Source organism: Anser brachyrhynchus (genome assembly GCF_964034855.1).
Source record: "Anser brachyrhynchus genome assembly, chromosome: 27".
NCBI classification, from domain to species: domain Eukaryota; kingdom Metazoa; phylum Chordata; class Aves; order Anseriformes; family Anatidae; genus Anser; species Anser brachyrhynchus.
In genome coordinates this window covers 5,808,374-5,821,545 of record NC_137720.1, presented here as the reverse complement: position 1 = coordinate 5,821,545, position 13,172 = coordinate 5,808,374, and the positions used below count along the sequence as shown (strand labels likewise).

The following is a 13,172-nucleotide window of genomic DNA, read 5'->3' as shown; positions in this document are numbered from 1 at the left end:
TGTGCCCAGCCAGGCCCTGCCCTGCACACCGAGCACCGCCCGGGGACCAAAGCCATAACCCCCACAAATGCCATTTTTCCACCCCCAGACCAGCAGCTTTCAGCTGGCTCCAGCCTTTGAGTGATGTTTTGCTTCCCTCTTGTGGCTGCTGCCCTGGCACAGCCGCGCTGGGAAGGGAAATGGGACCTGGGAGCACCCCACACGCGTGCCCAGGAGAGCGCGAAGGGCGCTGGATGGGCGAATTGGTCCCATCCCAGCCACAGCGATGGCTTACAAGCGAGGACGAGAGGAGATGCTGCGCAAGGTGCTGGGGATCCCTCCAAACCCAGCTGCCCACCTGCCTGAGCTGAGCGCTCGGCGGCACAGAAGGCACTGGGTTATTTTACCCGACACCAGCACGAGACGGGCTGGGATGCTCCAAACAAGGCTCCGGGTTTGTCCGCGTCTGCCCAGGCCAACATTTGCACAAACCACATTGATTTATTTTTTTTACCCCTCTTCCTAACAGTATCAGAGGCTGAACAAGTCCCCAAATGCAAAGGAAAATGGCAAGCAGTCCCAGCTCTCAGCCCCCTGCCTCCCCAGGTTGCTCCCACCCTCCTTAGAAAGCAGATAGGGAAAAGAAAAAAGGAAATTTTTTAGAGGAACGATGTTTGCTGCGCCGTGAGCACGGGGCCACGCAGCACTGGTGGTTTTGACGCTTCCCCAGCTAACGCTGAGCGACAGCAAGCGCCCGCAGCGCACTGCCGCCGCCTCCCCGCTGCCACCCGGCCGGCCCTCGCCCTGTGCTAACACCCTTTAAAGAGTCCTTCAAAATAAAATAAAGTAAATAAAATAAAAACAAACAGTCGTGGTGGATTTATTGGTTTTGGAGGACTCTTTGTCAGAGGGCGAGCGTTCGCTCAGCGCAGACCCGGTGATGTGGCTGGGGCTGGTTTGGGTCGGCGGTTACTCCAGAACTTGGGTCTAAACAATAGTAAAAAAGGAAAAGCCACGGCACAACTGACCTCAGAAATTTCTCATTACGCACCGTTAGCACCTTTTCTATGCCGCTGCTGGAGCAGGAGCTACTGCTGGAGCTGCAGAGGTGACACAAACTCATCACACCCGTGCTCAGGTAGCTGGGGAGCGACCGAGCCTGGAAGACGCCGCTCCCGGCCCCTCTCTTTCCTCCTGGCCGTGGCTGGGAGCCGAAGCTGCCGTCCTGCTCCGAAGGCACGAGGCCAGCAGGGATCAGGCCCCAGAGGGACACGGAGCAGGACCCAAGACACGGAGCTGCCTAACAAGCCAGCAGCACTAATGTCATTAGCGCCGCCGCCTATTTTGGGCTACTGCACGAAGCAGAAACCACTTTAATCTGCAGTTAAAGCAGAGCCGGTGGCAGCGAGCGGGGGCTTTTATTCCCGTCTTATTTTTAGGAGTTTCATCTGGCAGCAGGAGCCCGGCTTGGCACTGGGCATCTGCAGGTCCAACGTGCCACATCCCGGGAAGCCGGCTCCATTCCCCAGGCCTGGGGGGTTCCCAAAAACAGGGGGAGCTCAGCTCTGCCTGGGCTTCTGTATGGATGCAGGAGGGTTTTTTCCACCTACAGTTACTGTGGGAAGCTGGAATCTCTCTTTAAAGAAAAAAAAAAAAAAAAAAAGGAGCCAGAAGAAGGAGAGAGCACATTTGGTGGTAAAATTAACTGTGATGGCCAGACAGCACATACTTCCCCTGCACCAGCAGGACGATTAGAGGAAAATCTTTACATTTTAACTAACACTAAAGCCTCTGGTGGTGCAGAGTTAATTCTCTCCAGCCCTGCCGGAGCAGACAGGCAGCAGGACACCGGTGGGGACGGGGCAGAGCAGGAGCGGCGCATCGCGCTGGGAAAGGCGCAGGGTGCTGGAGGGAGCCAGCGCTGAGCAGCAGCAGCCTGAGCCCGCAGCCAGCCGTGAGGATGCACAGGAGATGGGGTAAAGCCAGGAAGGCTGCGTGGAGCAGGAAAAGGCTGTGACTGCCGTGCTTCTCCCCTCCGGCTACCCGGGGAGCCGCGGTGCCTCTCCCGAGGATCCCCAAGCCATCGGCTGCGATGCTCTTCCCGAACCCAGCCACGTGCAAAGCTTCCCCGTTCACTACGCACGCACCAACCTGCTCTGCTTGAAAGCCAAGAGCTCTACATCAGGGCAGAGCTGCACCTCTGAATGAGGGCAGCCTTGCCCCGAGCACCCCTCTGCCACTTGGGACCCCGGGCAGGCGAAGCCCCATGGCACCAGGGCGGCCCCTGGCCCCTCTGCGCGGAGCTGGCCCCGCCAAAATAGCGCCCGCCTGCTCCTCCCAGCTCCTCCATAATTCATGCCACATCCTCCTGAAAGAAATATCCTCCTCAGGCATGAAATATTCATGGCCCCGTACTTTGCAAGGAAACACTGCCTTCCTTGGAGCGCGACCAAGCAGGCAGGGCCGGCACGGATTTGCCTTCGCAGGAGTAATTACGTCGCTCATCAATCGGGTGCTGCAACGAGAGGGGCTGCACTGGGGAGGTATCGGGGCATCGTGTCCCACCCCGTGCAAGAAATCTGCTTTCGGAAGAGGCACGGGAGGGCTCGCACAGCTCGCCGGGGAGCCCCAGCCCCGCTCCGCTGCACAACATTCAAGGAAAGCAGAGGCATCCATCCCCCGGGGCTTGGCGCATCGCTGTGGTGCCTCCACGAGCGTTACTTAACAACAAGCGTCAGTCCCAGCCCCACGGGACTTCCCTAGCAGGCCCCAGAGGGGGGGGCACAGCCCTAAGGGTGGCTTCAGCGGGGAAGTTGCTCTGGGGGCACGAAGGGGTGGAAGAAGTGCACGGGGACAGGCGAGCACCGCACCGAAAGGGATGCGCGACGAAACCCCAGCACCGTTCCCCGCTGGGCAGCCCCTCAGCTGCGCTTGAAAAGCCATCTGTTAGGTGCTGCCGTGTGCCGTGATAATAGTTAAACATGCTTTCAATTTAAATAAACTATCGTGTTTTTATAATTTAAAAAAAAATGCAGTTTCTCTGGGCAGCGTGAAGTGTCCCGGGGCCACCCCAGCGCGGCTGGGGACAGCACGGGGCAGGATGCGGCCCTGGGGCTGGGGGAATTCGGTGATGCTGCACAGGGGCGAGCTGGGCAAGGGCCTGGCCACGACTGCCCTCCTTCACCCCACGCCGGCACCTTCCCAGTTTTATTATCATCGCTGCTGGCTTTTTCACCTTCCCAGCCCCGGCAGCACCACCAGGTCCTGGGGACGGAGCAGCCCAGCCAGGAGCATCCTCGGCAGCAGGCAGCCGTGGAGGAACCCACCTCCAAGGAACATTTTGGGGCAGCGCGGGCCCCCTGCCCCCCTGCTCACAGCTCAGCACCCCTCCGGCTCTCAGGCAGCAGCTGCCCCCCCCCGCAGCCCTTTCCTCCTTTCGGTGGTGCTTTGCCGAAGTTACAGCCCTCGCAGGGTGCCCATCGGTTGCTCCTCTAAGTTTAGGGACAGCACCATCAGCCGAGGACGCTTTCGACGTGGAGAGAACAGCTTCCTCCAGGCAGACTGCTCCGACGTGGCTACGAAAATTAACACACAAATAAAAATCACTCTTCTAACCCGATCCATCCCCAGGCAATAAATCAAGCCCTTGCTCGGGGGGGGGGGGCTGCCAGGCCCCATGAGATGTTCTGGCACCCAGATGTGCCCGGCGGTGCCAGCCCTAGGGGCAGGGAGGGGACACCACCAGGTACGCCAGGGCACACGGGGACAGGACGTGAAGCAGAGCTCCCCCCCGCCCCCCCAGCTCGGTGGCCCGGGGCGCGTTAACCACCACCGCCCGGGGACAAGCCCACACTCGAGCAGCAGCACGCGTTTAATTAATCCCATCTTGTCCGGCGTGATACGAGCTATAATAAAACATGGCCCAGATTTCACGGTTCCTCACATCGTGAGCCAATTAATAACAATAAAAAATAATAAAAAAAATTAAAGCCTGAACACGGAGCCTGCCTCCGTCAGCCAGCCCTCGCCTCCAGCCCCCCCAGCTGAGGCACTGCAGCTCACCGCACCCCAATAAGGGGGCCCGGGGGGGGATTCCCCAATGCATTGGTTATAGCAGGGTCCAGAGAAGCCCCCCGCCCCTGGGCCACGGAGGGGGGGTGATGCTGGGTGCAGGGCCCTGCTGCGAGGTGTTTTGGTGGTGGGGAGAGAGGAGGGGGCTGGCGAGCAGCAGGGGAGGGGGCTCGGCACAGCGCTCGGGTCTCTGCTGAGCGGTGAAAACGGATCCGGGGAAATCTGCGCGCCCGGGATCGACTCAGCCTTGGCCAGGACCCGAGGTGGTTTCGGGTGGCTTCTGCGGGAGCGCTGCCAGCCCAGGCTGGGCTCCCTGCCCCCGGGGACTTGGTGCCAGCACCCAGGCTGGGGGACCCAGCCCAGAGACCCCCCCCCAGAGCAGGCATCGCTTCCAAAAACCCCCCGACACCCCCAACCCCCAGGTGCTCCCCCCCCTCGGGGGGGTGGCGCACACCGCATCCCGCAGCCGCGCTCCCCGCACCACCGCGTCGGTCCCAGATCTGGACCCGGCGTCTCGCGGCCCCAAATTTCCAGCAGAAGCCACCAGTGCCTTCCTGTGGCTGCCGCCCTCGCTGCAGCCGTGCGGCGGGGCCGGATCCAGCCCGGTGAGAAAGGGAGGAAGGGATTTGGGATTAGCTGCTGGCCGGCACCCAGCTGCTCTGGGGATGGGGAGCAGCTCCTCCTGCCCCGACACACAGCGTGGGGGGCACGGATATCCCCCGCAAGGGTCACCCACGGGCAGCGGGGACACGAGCAAGCTCCTCCAGCACTCCCACCAGGAGCCTTCCCGAAATCCTTGGGGAAAATCCCCCCGCTCCCAGCCCACGGGCTGCACACGCTCTACCCACGCAGCAGGGACCTCCAGGTACCCACCGAATTTGTGCTTTTATTTAAGGACAGCATTCAGCCGCCGGCCCACGGCTGCATTGTTTCGGGCTCATTTCTCCCCCAGAGAGGGGCTCTGGGGGCATCGGGGCAGGAAAAATCGCTTCCCTCGCCCTGCTCCAAGTCACGCCGAGCCGCCCCCCCAGCCCGCGCCGTCGTGACGCTCCCCTCCGAGGGGAGCCACGCGCACGCCTCGTCGGGCTCCGGCACCTCCATCCTGATTAGCAGTTGCTAAGCGAGCAATTAATCAGGCCCCCGAGCCGGCGGGGAGGGCGGCTGACAGCCCCGCACACCCCCACCGAGCCGCTCGGGGGATGGATGGATGGATGGATGGATGGATGGATGGATGGATGGTTGGACGGATGGAAGGATGGATGGACGGATGGAAGGATGGATGGATGGATGGATGGATGGAAGGGTGGATGGATGGATGGATGGATGGATGGATGGATGGATGGATGGAAGGATGGATGGAGGGGGACCACAGCCCACGGGATGCTCCCCACCCCACCACAGTGCGGGGACCCCCCCCCCCCCTTGACCCGCTCCCCAGCATAGGTTTGGTGGCACAGAGGGGTGCGATGCTCAGCACCACTGCAGCTTGCAGCCTTGCAGAGCCCCCCCCCAGCCCCTCACCTCTCACCCCTCGTGCTCCACCCCTCGCTCCCCTGCTCGTGTGTCTGTGCTGGTTGAAAGCTGACCCCCCCGCACCCCCCCGGAGGTGCCCAGCGGTGCCAGGCACCGCGTCCCAGCGCCGTGTAACTGGAGCTGGGAACAGGCAGTGACCACCCGGCCCCGTTATAGCCGGCCCTAATCCCCTGGCCGGGCTGGGCGTCACGTCTCCCTTGGGATGGGTGAGCTGCAGCACGGGGTCAGGGACACGCCACGTGCCTGGGTGTCCCCTGCTAGGGGGGGACACGCTCCACGGGGGGGGGGGGGGGGGAGGAAAAAAAAATATCAGGCCACCCATACGGCTCAGCCCCAGGCACCGCGGCATCGCCGTCACCCCCCCCATCCTCCTTCCCCTTACCTGGGGGGAGCTGGGGCCAAGGGGGCCCAGCAAAAAGCCCCCACCCCAGCAACTCCCACCCACCCACCCCAGCACCCATCCTGCTCCCCCTGCAGGGTGCTGAGCCCCACCACGACCCCGTGGAGCCCCATGGGGGGGGCTGTGGGGCAGGGCCAGCTCCTGCCCACCCCGCTTTGAAAGGGGGCACCCTGCAGGGGCGCAGCCCGGCTCCCACCCCCACCCCCCCCCCCGGCCCTGCTCCCGCAGCCCCCGGCCGCCCCCGGCCCCCGGCGTGCCTCAGTTTCCCCCCGCCCTGCAAAGCCCCAGCCCGGCTGCGGGGTCGCCTGTCCCCGTTAGATGGCAGCAGGGATCCGCGGTGCCACCGGCCCCAGCCTCGGGGACGCCGCCAGGATCCGGCCACCCCCAGCCTCCCCCCCCCCCCCCCCCATAGGGCTGACCCCTGGGGGGCCGCATCCTGCCCTCCGGTGCTGAGGGCACCGGCTGGGTTCCTGCGGGACGCCTCGTCCCGCCCGGCCACGCTGCGTTTCGCCTCCTTTATTGCCCCAGCCGGTGCCAAACCCGCCACCCAGCGCCGCCCACCTCCCTCGAAGGCACCCAAAAGAGGGGCCCGCGAGGCACGGCACCCAAAAGTGGGGCTGCTCCGGCTCACCCCCGAAGCCAGCTCGGCTCCGTCCCCGCTCCCGTCACCTCCTCCTCCTCCTCCTCTTCCCCCTCCTCCGGCCTCCGCGGCCACCCTGGGCCCCCGCAGCGGGGCCGCCGCCAGCGCCTGAGTCAGGCGTGAGCAGCACCTGAGTCACGGGCACCCAGGGAAGCCCCCCCCCGGCCCCCGGCGCTTTTCCAACCGGAGCTGAGTAAAAGGGAAAGCGTCGAGGGATTTGGCCGGGAAGGGTGCTCGCGGGGAGCCCCGGCAAGGAGCAGCAACCCCCCGACCCCCCGGCACGTCCCCCTTGGTCACAGTGGGCTCGGGGTCACGGCAATGCCCGGCAAAGCCACCGGTGTGCTCGTGGCGGGGACGGCGCCGGAGGTGTCCTCGCCCAGGGGAAATGGAGAGGGAAAAACCCCACAGGGGAAGGAAAAGTGGCCGTGAGCCTGTGCCCTGGGCTGGGTGTCCTGTCCCCGAGCTCCCCGCGGTGCCGGCTGGGAGCATCCGTCAGCGCTGCCCCAAAAATCCAGGTGCCCCTGGGGACAGCTCCGGGTGGCTTTTCCACTTGGGGCAGGCTGGGGAGCCGCAGGGGGGGGGGGGGGTCCTTCTGCACCCCACGGGGCCTGCGGGGACTTGAGATAACCCAGGGATGGAGGAGCCAGCCCTGGTGAAGAGCAGGAAAAATGCGTCCCCCGTCCCTTGCCCCGAGTGCACGTCCTCCGGCCCCCTGCAGCCCCCTGCAGCCCCCTGCAGCCCCCTGCCCCAGGGACCCCCAGCTCTTTCCCCCCGTGCCCCCACCCCTTGCAGCACCTCCCACGTTGCCCCTGATCCCCCCCCCAGGATGCTGCTGCCGGCCGCCGCGGGCTTCTCTGCTGCCCCGTTTAGTTTGGCCGTGCCACTCGCAATAAAATACCTTGATTAAAAAAAAATAAGGCCGGCAGCCCCCCCGTGCGAGCCAGACAGCAAGCCCTCAATTAATGACCCCTCGCATTCCCCTCCCGCGTTCCCCCGTTAATGATTTACAGCATTTCCTCCCTGGCTTTTTTTTTTTTTTTTACAAGGCTTTGTTAGTCCCCAGCCCTGGGGCTGCGGGGGGGAGAGGGATTTGGGGGCCAGGGTGGGGGGGGGGGCACAGGTATTTCCTCACCCACCAGGAGCCCCGGTGCCCCCGGGGTGGGTTGGCGAGCGATGGTGGGGAGCTCTCGGTCTGCAGATGAGGGGCTGGGGGGTGAAGGAGGTGCCGGGGCCCCCACTGACGGCCGAGGGCCGCATCCCTGCGAGGCAGGGGGTGGCACGAGGCTCAGCTCCCGGCGCCCCCTGATTTACGCCACCCCTTTTGGAGCAGGAGCAAGGCGAGGCAGGACCCCGGCGGGGCCGGTGGCCGCACGCGCACCTGAGCCCCAGCACGCTCGGGACACGGCGCCCGAAGCGCGAGGGGAGCTGGGAAGGGGCCGGGGCAGCCCCCCCCCCAGCAGCAGCACTGGGCTTTGTGCTCAGCAGGCAGCCCGGAGGAGGTTTCATGTTACTGGGAAGCTGGGATGGCGGCGTGTTCCCGGGCAGCGCGCGGACAAAAGGCCATTGTGCGCCGCGGGGCTCCCCCGAGCCATGGCGCAGCCCCAGAGCTTCCCAGAGCCCCTGCCAGGGGCCCGAAAGGAGCAACCCCCCCCCAACCCCCAACCCCAGGCCACCAAGGTGGCACGGCTGGTGGCCAAGGAGCGTGGGGCACCTGCCTGCGGGACGCTGAGCAGCCAACAGGGTGCGGGAGCCCCCCCCCGGGATGGCTCCGCCGTGGGGCTCTCCAGTTGCCCGAGCGCACTGAGCCGAAGCAGCTCCTTTCCCTGCTCCCGTCCCTGTCCGAAATACCCTAAATGTGCCCTCGCCACCCCGAGGGATGGGGACAGTGGGGTGGCACCCGCTGGGCCACACAGGTTAAACCAAAGCCAGCCAAAGCGTGGGTGCCAGGCGGGGACGTGGCCCCAGGGGTGCCAGGTGGGGACGTGGCCCCAGGGGTGCCAGGCGGGGACATGGCCCCAGGGGTGCCAGCACTTCGGGGTGTGCAGGGCCAGGCTGGCAGCCCACACACCCTGGCCACGGCCGCACATCCCCACGTGGCCAGGAGCCACTTTCCAGCCCCACCAGCCCATCCCACGACACGCACCTCCTGCCTCTCGCCCCGATCCATGTTTTAGGGGGGGGTTACGTGCACATTTACACTTACGGGGCTGTGCAGAGCACACGGGCAGGCAGCCCCCAGCCTGGGGGCAGGGATCCCCTCCGAGCACACCCTCTCCTCGCCACCCTGCTCCCTGAGGCAGGGATCCGGCCCCATCGCCGGCCGGTTGCAAGCACGAAAAGGCAGCGAGCGCTGCAGGGAAGCCCGTGGCTCCCCGCCGAGACACCCCCAGGGTGGCTTCCCAACAGAGCTTTCAAAACAAGGCAGCACCTGACAGCCCTGGCTCGCTCCGGGCAGATTTGGCCACTTCTTTCCAGGCACAAAGGGCACAGGCGCTCCCCGTCAGCCCGGCCCCTTGGCGCTGGAGGGCTGGGACAGGCAGGATTTTCCCTTCCTTCCCTTCCAACCTTGCCCCAGCCGGGGCTGCACGTAGACCTCGAGCACACCCGCAGCACCCTTCACCCCAGCACTCAGGCCCTTTCCCTCCCAGGGGTTAATTATTGGTTGCAGCCGGTCATAAATATCGCAGCAGGGATTCGCGAGGCAGCTCCGAGGTAACGGCGATGCCTCTTCGCGGCGCAGGCAGGGGAAGGTTTCTCACTCGGGTATCAGATCTGGGGGACCCCGGTCCTGGTGCTCCCCCAAGGGGCTTGGGCAAGTTCCTCTGCTTCTTGGAGGGAGGAGAAATGTTTCTTCTCACCCTCTTGGAGACTCTTCAGGACATGGAGAAGTCACCCCAGGGGCTGGTGAGGATGCCGTGTCCCAGCGATGCCCTCCTGGGACAGGAGTTCCATGGGGAGGAAGAGTTCAGGCCCCGCATCGCCTTGAGAAAGTCAGAAACCCGATGCAGGGCTGGCGTGACTCTCACCTCATTACCCTGAGCAAGAATTAACGACGGTGGTTAATTACCTTGGCCCTTCTTTGTGCAGCCACCGCTGCTCGAGCGGCTTTGGGGTGAAACCAGCTGGAAACGCGAGGTCCCCGCGCGCCCCGGGAGGGATGCTGCCTCTCGCAGCACCAGAACAGGACGGTGCAGGGGGATGCCCAGCGCTCGGGGTGCAGCAGAGCCCCCCCCAGCCAACAAAGTCCCAGCGAGCAGCGATGCTGAGCAGCCCCCCCGCCCCATGAAGGGCCCCGCAGCACCCCACACCCCGCAGCCCGGCACCACCGCAGGCGAGAGGAGCCCGTTGGTGCCGGACACAGCCCCCAGAAATCCCGCACCCTCTGATCCACGCGTTTGGGTGCGATGAGGATAATCACAGCCATCTCCACAAGGCCCGGGACCAGGAGGATTAATTAAACTGTTGTTCGAGAGGGGGGCTTTTGAGGTGACAAATAATTAGTCCGGTAGCCTTCCAATTACCCAAGGACCTGGGCTGGGATATTTTTCCAGAGCAGCCTTAGAGGATCTGGGTTCCCTTTTCCCAGGGAAATTAGGGGGAATTAGGCACCCAAATCCCCAGCACGGCTTTGCGGGGCTCGGTGGCACTCGCTGGGACAGGGCGGGTGTGGGACGAGGGGACATTGTGCCTCCCATGTCCCCCCCCCCCCGAGACAGGGCGATAGCAGGCGATCAGTGCAGTGAAGGAGGAGGTAATGATTATTTCTTTGGAAATATTGGCTAGAAAATAGGGATAATCAGCAATGCACACGTGTCCCCTGCCTGCCCCACACGGTGCGGACCTCCCTGCGTCCTGCACGCTCAGGACTCTCAAAGGCAGAAGCACCGAGCCTATAATTTATGGGGTGCCGCAGGAATTTGTCCCCAAAATGAGGCTCCAGGAACACAGGGATAAACCTGCCCCAGAGGGTGAGGAGGAAGGAGAGGTCTGAACAAATTACAGCCGGCCTCGGTGGGTACGGGGCCGCTCGGCCGCATGGGGGATCTTGGTCAACAGGGAACAAAGCCCGGAGGGGAAACAAAGGCCCCGTCCCCTCCCACAGTGCCCATCCCGTCCCCAGCAAACCCGTGACAAGGTGACAAGGACCGGGCTGGGGACACCCCCACCCGTGTCCCGAGGGGTCTCCCAGCTCGGTTGGCTCACCTGGGTCAGCTGGGGTTGCTCGCCCCAGCACAAACACCCCGGCATGGCACACGTGGATCCCCTGCACTGCGCTCACCCGGGATGGGGGAGAAAAACCCCACTTCTCGTAGCACCATTTCCAGCCGGTTTTTGCCTTCTGGGCTCACTGCAGAATTCAGATTTTTGAATTTGGAATTGCAGAACTTTTGTGTTTTGCAATTTTTTTATTTTTTTATTTTTTTTTGCAAACTGCAGAACGCAAACCTCGCCGGTCCCGCTCCCAAACCCCGCCTCGGCGGCGGCGTGTCTCTCCTGGCTTTCAGCCGGGAAAGCTGCAGAAACAAAAGTGAAAACAAGTGGCAGGATGGCAACACCAGGTGCGGCTCTGCCCAGCTCGGAGCGGCCCCCCCGGCGCTCTGCCTCTCACCTTTTGGCAGCTCACAGCTCGCTGTTCGGGGCAGCGGGCACTGCCCCGCGTCCCCCCCGCGGGTCACCGTGTGCGCAGACCTCTCCGTGGTGCGCTTCCAGGCCGTTCCCCTTCCACAAATCCCCCAGCGAGCCGCCCTCTGTCCTCTCAAACATGCTCAGAGCACCAAAAAAAAAAAAATCCCCCTTTTCCCCCCAAAAAAAGTCACTTCCCAATTTCCCCCCACTGCACGCAGCTTCCCATCCCAGCACCGCTCCCGGCTGCGGGGCGCACCTGGCCGGGGATTTTTTGGAGACGGACGCAGCTTTGCTTCGAACACCGAGCGACGTGGAGCAGCCCGTGGGTGCAAAGCCACCGGCGAAGGCAGCTCTCAGAGCCCTCCCCAGGGGTGAGCAAGAAATTGCCGAAAGTTTCGGCGACCCAGAACCGACAGCCCCGGTTGTTCGCGCCCCCCCCCCCAGCGCTGCTCTCCGGTTACAGCCACTCACCGCCGGCGCAGAAGAAATAACGAGGGATATTAATAACAGCAGCCCTCTGCCAGGGACAGAAACCAAATTCCTCGCCGGGCTCGCAGCAAAGAGGGGAAGCCCGAGCACGCCCGTGGGCAGGTTTGGGGCAGCTGAAGGCACCGCAGCGCACGGTGCTTGGCTGGGGCCGCCTGCTGCAAGGGAGCGCTGATTTTAGATTTAAAAAATATAATAATGCTTGGGGCTTGCAAGCAGCACCTTACCTGGATGCAAGGCCCTCGGATGGAGGGGACGCAGCGCGGTCGCCATCTCAGGGAGCTGCGGCCGGGCTCGGCCCCAAAATGCAGTGGTGCAAAGGGGGCAATGCCTCCGCTTGCAGGCATTCGGAAACGGGTCGGCTCCTCGCAGGGCTTTTTTCCCCCTCCCTTGCATTCATTTTTTCAGAAAGGGACACGGCTTTGGTTGTGTTTCAGACGGGAGCCGTCGAGGGAATTTGCGGGGGATTTTAAATCCAAGCAGCATTTAGCAAGGGGTGCCACGAGCCTTGCTCGGCTGGGTTCAGTTCTTTCCGTGTCGCAAACCTTCCCCGCAGAAGTTTTGCGCACGCAGACACCGACGCTTCTGGGCTTCACGTTGTTAAGGATGCTTATTTTTAAATAAAAACCTGCCTGAAACTTGAATTCAGCATCATACGGTCTAAAGTTCAGCTCCCAACACCAGATTTCAACTCTTCGAGGCGGGGTGGTCAAAGCACCCAAGTCGGACTTTCCACGAAATTCACGATCGGGGTTTCTGCAGGAGTTTGGGGGAATTAGGCAGACTCTCATCGCTGAGAGCTCCGAATTTCCTTGTATTCCCCCCAAAACCCACCACAAGCCCCCAGATGCTTGGCATGCTGTGGAAAACTGCCCCCAACGCAGTTTTTTAGGGTCCTAGCAGACCCGGAGAGCTGATCTCGCTCCCGTTCCACACTGACCTAAGGCACCCCAAAACAGCGTGGATTCAGAACAAAGCTCCCCCCAGGCAGAACCAAACCCCAAAACCCGCCCAGACCTCGGGGCCGCTCACCAGCCCCCCCCAAACCCAACCACGCTCACCCCTCCGCCCCCAATCCTATTCCCACAACATTTCCGCCCTGAAACCTGAAACACGGCGCTTCAAAACCCTCCCTGGGGACGGAGCACCTGCTGCCGGGTGCCTCCAGAAGGGGATCAGAGGATATTTTTTTTTTTTTGGGGGGGGGTTAACAGCATGGGGGGGGGGCAGCAAATAAAAGCACCGCGCTTCGCCCAGCGCAGAGCCCCGATGCCCAACCCCAAAGCGCCACCAAAACCTCTCGGCGTCACCCCAAAACCCCAAAACCACCCTGGGGGCACACAGCACCGTGTGCCCCCCCCGGGAAAACACGCCCCCCAAGCCGGGAACCCATAAACTGGGTATTGGGAACCCCACAAACTGGGGATGGTTGGGGGG

At 63.3% G+C, this 13,172-nt stretch overlaps 1 protein-coding gene and 1 long non-coding RNA gene across 4 annotated transcripts; one reads left to right on the top strand and one right to left on the bottom strand.

Annotated features, from left to right (window-relative positions):
- Positions 1 to 265: 265 nt before the first annotated feature.
- LOC308183139 (uncharacterized protein) lies at positions 266 to 6,163 on the top strand (the record flags this gene model as incomplete). The annotated part of the gene is made up of 3 exons (XM_080568770.1): positions 266 to 304; positions 4,094 to 5,288; positions 5,353 to 6,163. 2 exons carry the CDS (start codon positions 266 to 268, stop codon positions 5,168 to 5,170), a joined length of 1,116 nt encoding a protein of 371 aa, XP_080424896.1. The 3' UTR covers positions 5,171 to 5,288; positions 5,353 to 6,163.
- Positions 6,164 to 8,390: 2,227 nt separating this feature from the next.
- LOC308183314 lies at positions 8,391 to 13,133 on the bottom strand. 3 transcript variants are annotated; one of them, XR_013942392.1, is made up of 4 exons: positions 11,233 to 13,133; positions 11,070 to 11,137; positions 10,827 to 10,971; positions 8,391 to 9,658 (listed from the first exon to the last, which is right to left on the bottom strand). It is a non-coding gene; the product is annotated as an uncharacterized lncRNA (long non-coding RNA). The 3 variants fall into 3 exon arrangements; XR_013942393.1 differs by having other exon boundaries at positions 10,827 to 11,137; positions 11,233 to 11,893; positions 11,963 to 12,810; XR_013942391.1 differs by having other exon boundaries at positions 10,827 to 11,137.
- Positions 13,134 to 13,172: the final 39 nt, after the last annotated feature.